Raw genomic sequence first — 10073 nt, 5'->3', positions numbered from 1 at the left:
TTCACAGACGAGCGTTTATTACAAATCATGTGGGTTCAAGAGGAGAACAGAACACAGGGAACACACGAGTCCCAGCAGCTGGGTTCACAACCAGGAACTTCAAGACAGTACAAAGATATTAAAGGACACATTTAAAACTCAAGAGGATCTCTTTTAATATCCAGAACAACGTAAACCAGGTGCAGCTTCAGAGAGACGGAACGCCGTGGAAGCTCCTCCTCCTCCTCGATTATTAAAAGAGGTCACGACTGATTTATGAATTCAAAAGGTCAACAGGTCGACTACTGGCACCTTTTAAAGAGGCACACACAACAAACAGGTGGAGTAGAGGTGACCTTTGACCCTAGAACAGACAGGTGGAGTAGAGGTGACCTTTGACCCTAGAACAGACAGGTGGAGTAGAGGTGACCTTTGACCCTACAACAAACAGGTGGAGTAGAGGTGACCTTTGACCCTAGAACAGACAGGTGGAGTAGAGGTGACCTTTGACCCTAGAACAGACAGGTGGAGTAGAGGTGACCTTTGACCCTAGAACAGACAGGTGGAGTAGAGGTGACCTTTGACCCTAGAACAGACAGGTGGAGTAGAGGTGACCTTTGACCCTTGAACAAACAGGTGGAGTAGAGGTGACCTTTGACCCTAGAACAAACAGGTGGAGTAGAGGTGACCTTTGACCCTAGAACAGACAGGTGGAGTAGAGGTGACCTTTGACCCTAGAACAGACAGGTGGAGTAGAGGTGACCTTTGACCCTAGAACAGACAGGTGGAGTAGAGGTGACCTTTGACCCTAGAACAGACAGGTGGAGTAGAGGTGACCTTTGACCCTAGAACAGACAGGTGGAGTAGATGGTGACCTTGTGGCTGATCTCCTGCAGCAGCTCCTTCACGGCCGCCTCCAGCTCCACCAGCTGCTCCGCCTTCACCTCCAGAGTCCGCTGGTTGTCTTCGTTGGACTTCTCCAGATCTGTGAAAACACACAAACTAAACCGTGAACTACAGTTGGGGAATTTTACAGTTTCACCACGATTGTAAGCAAAATAGCTGAAATGTATAGATATATATATGTATATGTGTATATACATATACACTACCGTTCAAAAGTTTGGGATCACCCAGACAATTTCGTGTCTTCCATGAAAAATCACACTTTTATTTATCAAATGAATATAAAATATAGTCAAGACATTGACAAGGTTAGAAATAATGATTAATATTTGAAGTATTAATTTTGTTCTACAAACTTCAAGCTCAAAGGAAGACCAGTTGTATAGCTTATATCACCAGCATAACTGTTTTCAGCTGTGCTAACATAATTGCACGGGTTTTCTAATAATCCATTAGTCTTCTAAGGCGATGATCAAACACAATGTACCATTAGAACACTGGAGTGATAGTTGCTGTAAAAGGGCCTCTATACACCTCTGGAGATATTTCATTAGAAACCAGACACTTCCACCTAGAAGAGTCATTTACCACATTAACAATGTAGAGAGTGTATTTATGATTAATTTAATGTTATCTTTATTGAAAAAAGTGCTTTTCTTTGAAAAATAAAGTAATTTCTAAGTGATCCCAAACTTTTGAACGGTAGTGTATATATATAGATCTATATACATATGTATATATACATACATAGCTCTATATAGATATTTATATAGATATATACATCACAATGTGTCATGTCCCGTCGTTTATGTTAAGTTTGAAGTTTTAGTCCTGTTTTCCATGTCCGCTTTTATTTTGTAGTAACTGTCCTCTCTTGTTTCAGAAACTTTATTTCCTGCCCCGGTGTTTCCTCGTTAGTGTGATTGTCTGCTCCACCCTGATGGTGTCCACCTGTGTCCCATTTCCTCATGTATTTAAGCCGGTGTCTACCTGTGTCTTGTGTCCGATCGTCTTGTCTCTTGTCCTGGTTTGCGTTTCCAACATAGTTGTGATTTTGTTTTGTACTTTCTTCAAGTCTTTTCCCAGCATAGCTGTGATTTTCTGTTTTTTATAAACCCTTTTGATTGCCCTGAACTTTGGAGTGGTGCTTGTGGGTCCTGTTTTTTGAGTCGTGACAGTACGATCTGACCAGTATGGACCCAGCCGATTCTGAGGCATTCAGAAATGCCTTGAAGAAACAAGGCACCCGCCTGCATCAACACGAGGAGCAGCTGTCAGCGATTAATCAGGGAATCAGCCACCTACACAATCAACAGGGAGAATTCCAGGCCTCGGTCTCTCAGCAAGTTGGCCTCCTTTCTGAGCAGATGCACCAGGTGCTGACCCAGGTGAGAGCGGCCCCACAGACCTCACCGGTGCCCGTGATCCCCAGACCGGGCCAGGCAGACCCTCACCTCCTGGCTCCGACCCGCCTGGCTGACCCAGAAAGATTTTCGGGCGACTCCGGAGATTGTAGACCATTCTTGGTTCAATGCGGCCTGCACTCCAGCCACCAACCTGCCTCATTTCCCACCGAACGATCCAAGGTGGCATTCATGATCTCCCACTTGACGGGCCGAGCGGCGGCATGGGCCACGGCTGAGTGGGACAGAGACTCTAATGTGTGTGATTCCATTAGTTTATTCAGTGACACTTTACGAAAGATTTCTCACCACACGACTCCGGGGCGAGAAGCTGCTCGAGCCCTGGTGGAGTTAAAACAGCAGCAGAGGCGTGTTGTAGACTACGCCATTGAATTCCGCACTCTGGCTGCTGACAGTGGGTGGAATGAATCGGCTTCATTAGATGCCTTTTTACATGGACTTTCTGGTCCTATTAAGGACCAACTGGCTCCTTTGGTCATTCCTGCTGACCTTGATTCTGTTATAACCATGGCCACAAGGATTGACAACCGTATCCGGGACCGGGTCAGAGACAGAGAATTGACTGCACCACGCTCATCTCGACACTGGGGGCGCACTCTTCCCCAGCACCCCCGGAGACTACCTTTCTCTGCGACTTCAGACACCAAGGAAGGAACAGCGCCCTCTAGCAGCAGAGAGGAACCCATGCAGCTGGGGCGGGCCAAGCTGAGTCGAGGCGGCAGCGACGTCTACAGGAAGGGAGGTGCTTTTACTGCGGGGGACTAGGACATCTGCACGCTACCTGTTCAGTAAAAGAACAGGCTCATCAGTGAAGAGAAGGGCGCTGATGAGTCAAATTCAGTCGTTTGAGTACCCTTCTCGCCCTTTGTCTCAAGTGACCATAGACATGCATGGACTAACCGAGGTTATAGGTGCATTAATTGACTCGGGCAGACGAGAGTATGATGGACTGGGGGCTAGCTAAGAAGTGGGGACTTCAGTGCACACCGTTGACGCAACCCCTAACTGCTAGAGCTCTTGACGGAGACCATTTATTCAAGATAACCCATGTTACTGAACCTGTCAACTTGATGATATCGGGAGGACAGCATGAGAGGATTACTTTTTATTTGTTTGACTCAGCTCAGAATCCACTCATCCTTGGCTCACCCTCCATAACCCTCACATGGACTGGGAGTCTGGTAAGATATTGAGGTGGGGGGAGAGGTGTGGAGGCAGATGTTTTGCAAAGATTCCTAAGACTGGTCCTGCCATGGGCAGTGACACCACTGATTGCAAGGAGGAGCAAGAACAGTTCCCTGATCTTTCCAAAGTACCTGCCTGTTATCATGGGTAAAAAGAGGTTTTTAACAAGGTTCGAGACACTTCTTTACCTCCACACAGACCCTATGATTGCACCATAGAGTTGTTGCCGGGAGCGGCCATTCCCAAGGGGCGACTCTACTCCATCTCTGGGCCGGAAAGAGAGGCCACGAATGACTATATCTCTTCTTCATTAAAAGCAGGGCTAATACGACCATCCTCGTCTCCGGCAGGGGCCGGATTCTTCTTCGTCAAGAAAAAAGATGGGTCACTCCGACCATGTGTCGACTATAGCCCACTGAATAACATCACGGTTAAGAACAGGTACCCCCTCCCACTCATGACAGAAGCATTTGAACAGTTACAAGGTGTAAACATTTACACCAAACTGGATTTACGTAATGCTTATCATCTGGTCAGAATTCGGGAGGGGGACGAATGGAAAACGGGGTTTAATACCCCCACGGGACACTACGAGTACCGGGTCATGCCGTTTGGCCTCACTAACGCACCAGCTGTGTTCCAGGCCCTCATAAACGATGTGTTAAGGGATTTCCTGACTGTGTTCGTCTTTGTATATCTGGATGATATTTTGATCTTTTCTCCTGATGAGAAAACCCACATCAAGCACGTGGAACAAGTTCTACAACGGCTATTGGACAACCAGCTATACGTAAAGGCTGAGAAGTGTGTCTTTCATGTCAACAAGGTGTCATTCCTGGGCTTCATCATTGAGGAGGACAGCATCAAGATGGACCCTTCTAAGGTCAGTGCGGTGACTAATTGGCCGACACCCATCTGCAAGAAGCAGGTTCAGCAGTTCTTGGGTTTTGCCAATTTTTATAAACGTTTTATCAGGAACTTCAGCTCTATTGCTGCCCCCTTGCATGGCCTGACTTCTTATCATGTACATTTTGAGTGAGATTCCCAAGCGGAGGACGCTTTTCAGAACCTCAAAAGGAAGTTCACATCTGCCCTGATCCTCATCGGCAGTTTGTGGTGGAGGTGGACGCCTCTAACGAGGCTAGAAAGACTAGAAGACTGAATGCTCGGCAGGCTCGATGGACTCTATTTTTTAATCGTTTAAACTTTACGTTGTCTTACCGACCTGGCTCCAAAAATATCAAGCATGATGCACTGTCTAGGATATTCCCTCACACATCTAATGCCAAGGAGCCGGAACCCATCCTTCCACTTAACCGTGTGGTTGGAGCGGTGACTTGGCAGATAGAAACTGTGGTCAAGCAGGCTAATCGTGAGGTTCCAGCACCTAGTGGCTGCCCTCCGGACCGGCTCTTCGTGCCGGAGACGGTGAGGTCACAGGTCATTCACTGGGCTCACACTTCCTTGCTTACCTGTCATCCTGGGGTGAAGCGGACTATGTTTGTGATCAAGCAGAGGTTTTGGTGGCCGGCCATGGAGAAGGAGGTGGGAGAATATGTTGCTGCCTGTCCCACCTGTGCAAGGAACAAGACTTCATCCTCGTCTCCGAAGGGACTTCTTCATCCCCTTTCCATCCCCAGCAGACCGTGGTCGGATACTTCCCTGGATTTTTTCACGGGACTCCCGGTTTCCCAAGGGAACACTGCCGTGTTGACGGGGGTTGACCGCTTTTCCAAGATGGTACATTTCATAGCTTTACCAAAATTGCCCTCAGCTAAAGAAACGGCAGAGGTTATGATGCAACATGTTTTTCGAGTGCATGGATTTCCAGGGATATAGTGTCTGATCGGGGCCCACAGTTCGTTTCCCGTTTCTGGAAGGAATTCTGCTCTCTCATTGGAGCCACGGTGAGCCTTTCTTCTGGGTACCATCCCCAATCCAACGGGCAGACGGAGAGACTCAACCAGGAGTTGGAGACCTGCCTACGCTGTTTGGTGTCCCAGAACCCGGCCTCCTGGAGTCGCCGTCTGATGTGGGTAGAGTTTGCCCACAATTCCCTCCCTACCTCGGCAACTGGACTCACTCCGTTCCAGGGTGCCTATGGTTATCAGCCCCCCCTGTTTACGGAGGGGGAGAAGGAGGTAGAGGTACCGTCGGCTCATGCACTGATCCGCCGATGTCACCGGGTCTGGGCGGCAGCACAGAAGGCCCTCACTCGCAACACGGCCAGGATGAAGAGGATGGCCGATCGACGGCGGGATCCGGCCCCGGAGTACAGGACTGGTCAAAACATCTGGTTATCCACCAAGGATTTACCCCTTCGTGTGACCTCCAAAAAGCTCGCTCCCAGGTTTGTGGGCCCCTATACCATCTCCAAAGTGGTTAATCCTGTGTCTGTCCGTCTCCGCCTCCCCAGGTCCCTCCGGGTCCACCCCACGTTTCATGTTTCCAAGATCAAGCCCGTCAGGGAGAGTCCCCTGGTTCCGGCGGCCAAACCACCGCCTCCTCCTCGGATGTTGGACGGGGGTCCTGTCTAAAGTGTGAAAAGACTGTTGGATGTCAGGAGTCGGGGTCGGGGACAACAGTTCCTGGTTGACTGGGAGGGGTACGGTCCTGAGGAGAGATCCTGGATCCCAGCTAGCTTCATTGTGGACAAGGGCCTGATTAGAGACTATTATGCACAACGCTCACAGAACCCTGGGCCGTCTGGAGACGTCCCTAGAGGGAGGGGTACTGTCATGTCCCGTCGTTTATGTTAAGTTTGAAGTTTTAGTCCTGTTTTCCATGTCCGCTTTTATTTTGAAGTAACTGTCCTCTCTTGTTTCAGAAATTTTATTTCCTGCCCCGGTGTTTCCTCGTTAGTGTGATTGTCTGCTCCACCCTGATGGTGTCCACCTGTGTCCCATTTCCTCATGTATTTAAGCCGGTGTCTACCTGTGTCTTGTGTCCGATCGTCTTGTCTCTTGTCCTGGTTTGCGTTTCCAACATAGTTTGATTTTGTTTTGTACTTTCTTCAAGTCTTTTCCCAGCATAGCTGTGATTTTCAGTTTTTTATAAACCCTTTTGATTGCCCTGAACTTTGGAGTGGTGCTTGTGGGTCCTGTTTTTTGAGTCGTGACACAATGACATCTATATATAGATCTATACATACACGTCAGTGTAATGTCACCTTTGAGCAGCTGCAGTTTGTCGCTGGCCTTCAGCAGCAGCTCTTTGGCTTCTTGCTGTAGTGACTCCGCCCTCTTCTTAGCATTAGCCACGCCCCCTACCTTCTGAGCAATCAGCTGCTCCACTTTGGCATACTTCTTCATCTCCGAGTCCAGGTCCTACACACACACACACACACACACAAAGACAAAGCTCCTGATCAACGGCGACATGCAGTATGTGTCCTTCACAGAGCGACCTGCCTGGTGTGTGGGTGTGTGTTTATATATATATACACACTAGGGCTGTCAATCGATTTAAACAAATTAACTAATTTATCGCACATTTAGAAATTCATTAATCGCGATTAAAAGTTTTTTTCCCCCTTCTTTTTAAAGACCAAACTTCCCACAGAGCTGTGTTTTCAAAGAGGCTCCTACCTATAAAGTGCCAGCGAGGTATTTAATATTGTGGATGATAAATTGTTTCTTCAGTGAAACATCAGATTAGTAAAAAAAAAGAAGTATATTGAGACCCCATTGGTCCTGTCATCTTTAACATTGAACAGCAGAACCAGTGGCCTTGGGAACTGACTGACATTCACATATGTCACGTGACCCTCTGGAGGCTGGGGGCATTTTATACATTTTTAAAAAAAATTTAAATTAACCTTTTAAAGGCTTTTTCATGTGACACATACCCACGTGTTCTACATCAAACATTCCAGAACAATCTCAGCTCTATTCAATGAGGCTCATTATCCTGGTGCCGTGTTCTCTGCTCTCTGACTGACAGGCTGCTAATGAGCCTCACCTGTGGTGGGAGGTCCTTTGTGATTTACTGAGTGTTCATTGGTTGTTTTTTTCGCTAAATGTTGACAGACAAACGGATTGACCAATCATGGTGAAGGTTTCGTGTGACGAGTTCTTTCCGCGCCGCGTCCCCCGACACGTCGCCCCTGCGTTCCTCTGTGTCTCAGAGGGGGAGACGGGAGGAAGGAGGAGCAGGAGGAAACCCGACTGATTCATCCACGAGTTAAACTGATTTCTGCTCCTTATTTTCGCGGAGAAATAATTGTTTTAAGCGAAACAGTGTAAAAACTTCAACGAACACTGGAAGTAAACAAAGTTGCGTTAATTGCGTTAAAATATTTTAGTGCGTTAACGCGGCCAAATTAATCGCATAGATTAACGTGTTAACGCTGACAGCCCTAATACACACACATAAATAACTGTTTGACGGGTGAACTCACCTTCTTCACTTCCTCTGCCACCTTTCTGATGATCGCTGCGTCCTGATTGGTGCGTTTAGTGCTCACAGTGACGTTCAGATCTTTGTCTTTCAGCAGCGTGACTTCCTGCTCGAGCCTCTGCAGCCTTCGGGTGGCGTTGGTCAGCTTCAACTCTGCCTGGGCCGTCTCCAACTGCACCTGAACACAGCAGACAGGCAGTGTGCAACCGTCATGAATGCATTGTGGAATTAGCAAGGTAGCCGTTGAGTACCCAATGTGACGGGATGTCAGTGAAGGAGCCGTTGAGTACCCAATGTGACGGGATGTCAGTGAAGGAGGCGTTGAGTACCCAATGTGACGGCATGTCAGTGAAGGAGGCGTTGAGTACCCAATGTGACGGGATGTCAGTGAAGAGAACGTTGAGTACCCAATGTGACGGGTTGTCAGTGAAGAGAACGTTGAGTACCCAATGTGACGGGATGTCAGTGAAGGAGGCGTTGAGTACCCAATGTGACGGGATGTCAGTGAAGAGAACGTTGAGTACCCAATGTGACGGGATGTCAGTGAAGAGAACGTTGAGTACCCAATGTGACGGGATGACAACTGGAAGACTTTCTGGGGAAAGCCTGATCTGATGAGGAGAGACGGCATCCATCCCACGTTGGTGAGTAGCGTCTCATTTCTGCGAATATGACCAAGTTGATCACCGGACTTAATCCATGACAACCCAGGGTTCAGATCAGGAACCGAGAGCAGAGTTGTAGTTTAACACCCTTCTCTGCTCTTCCATTCGAGCAGTTACCCACCCATGACTCTAGAGTAGAGACTGTGTCTGTCCCACGGCCATGTTAAGTTGTAATAGTTTATTTTGATAACATCTGCAGAGGTCTTATGTTTTTAAATTAATACATATAGAAAGATATTATAATAGACAATATTAAGGAGAATATTGATATTGTTATTAATGTATTATGAAGCATAGGGGTAATGTTTACTCTATGCAAATGTAAATGGCAAGAATTAATGTATTGCATGAGAGTGACTGTTAGTAATATAGATTGACGAAGCCGGTTGAAATCCGTGAAGTGACTTTTATTGTGAAAGCGACTGAAACCGGAAGTGAGATTTGACCGGAAACAGGAAGAGTATAAGACGGCGTGTTTTTGTAGAGACCGGCCTCTTTTTCAGGTAAGCTGGACCCAGGAGGGTGTGCTCAAGTGAGCTCCCGAGAGCAGGGACACGAGGAGAGCGCCTCGAATGATTGTTTTACACTTCCTGCCATTAAATGTTGATAACTTAATCCATGCGCGTCCGGAAGCCTGTTTTTCCACCATCTGCGTAGTGCCCCAGTTTTGAGAATACCTTACAATTTGGAAACCACGGAAGGCGAAACTGAGATGGGCCGCCAGAGTTACGGGACTAAGGACGCGTTCATGCGGTGAGTAGCCCGCGCTAAGGTGTCGAACTATTTATGCCGTCAGAACATGACGGGGCACAAGCCCGCAGGAAGAGTTTAACAAGCGTTTGACGCTGTGTGTTTGTGTTTTATATGTCTTTGTTCCAGTCGCGTTTCGCATGTTCTGCACGTCTTGTGGCATTTACGCGTGCACGTCTCACACGTTTGGCCCGCGTGTTTTGGTCGCACGTTGTTTGTGTCGCTGAGGGGTAGTTATGTGCGCGATTGTGTGTGTTTGTTTGTTTGTGTCTTTCTGTTGTGCGTTCCTCGTATCGTTTGTCTCACGCCTTCCACGTGAATTGTTTCTGTTTCTTTTTACGTTCCTCGCCGTGTGTTTTGTTTGTGTCTTTGTTGTGCGTTCCTCGTATCGTTTGTCTCACGCCTTCCACGTGACTTGTTTCTGTTCTCTTTTTACGTTCCTCGTGTTGTCTTGTAGAGACTATCCACGTCCAGTCTCTTTTCATGTTTTTCTACGCTTTATCTTGTGTGTGTGAGACCTTGTTTGTGAGGCTGTGTGCCGCGTGTGAGTGGCCTGTGTGTACTCCACACCAGGTGTGTCGCTGTTGAGTCTCTTTTCATGTTTTTCTATGCTTTATCTTGTGTGTGTGTGTGTGTGTGTGAGAGGCCTTGTTGGTGAGGCTGTGTGCGGGTGAGTGTGGCCTGTGTGTGCGCTTTACACCAGGTGTGTCGCTGCTGCAACAGCGTTTGTGTGCTTCGCGGTTCATGTTTTTGTCATATTGTGCGT

The 10073-nt window shown here is 47.7% G+C and overlaps 1 protein-coding gene across 1 annotated transcript in view; it reads right to left on the bottom strand.

Moving 5' to 3' along the window:
- Positions 1 to 10073, bottom strand: part of LOC130194891 (laminin subunit beta-1-like) — a 58047-nt gene continuing 47974 nt past the window's right edge. Inside the window, exons 6-8 of the mRNA XM_056416100.1 lie at positions 7894 to 8070; positions 6664 to 6820; positions 1 to 964 (exon numbers count right to left, since the gene is read on the bottom strand). Of these exons, the coding sequence (XP_056272075.1) occupies positions 825 to 964; positions 6664 to 6820; positions 7894 to 8070 (474 nt within the window). The 3' untranslated portion in view covers positions 1 to 824. The remainder of the gene's footprint in view (positions 965 to 6663; positions 6821 to 7893; positions 8071 to 10073) is intronic.

Source organism: Pseudoliparis swirei, chromosome 6, assembly GCF_029220125.1.
Source record: "Pseudoliparis swirei isolate HS2019 ecotype Mariana Trench chromosome 6, NWPU_hadal_v1, whole genome shotgun sequence".
Taxonomy (NCBI): Eukaryota; Metazoa; Chordata; class Actinopteri; order Perciformes; family Liparidae; genus Pseudoliparis; species Pseudoliparis swirei.
This window is presented reverse-complemented; position numbering and strand designations above follow the sequence as displayed.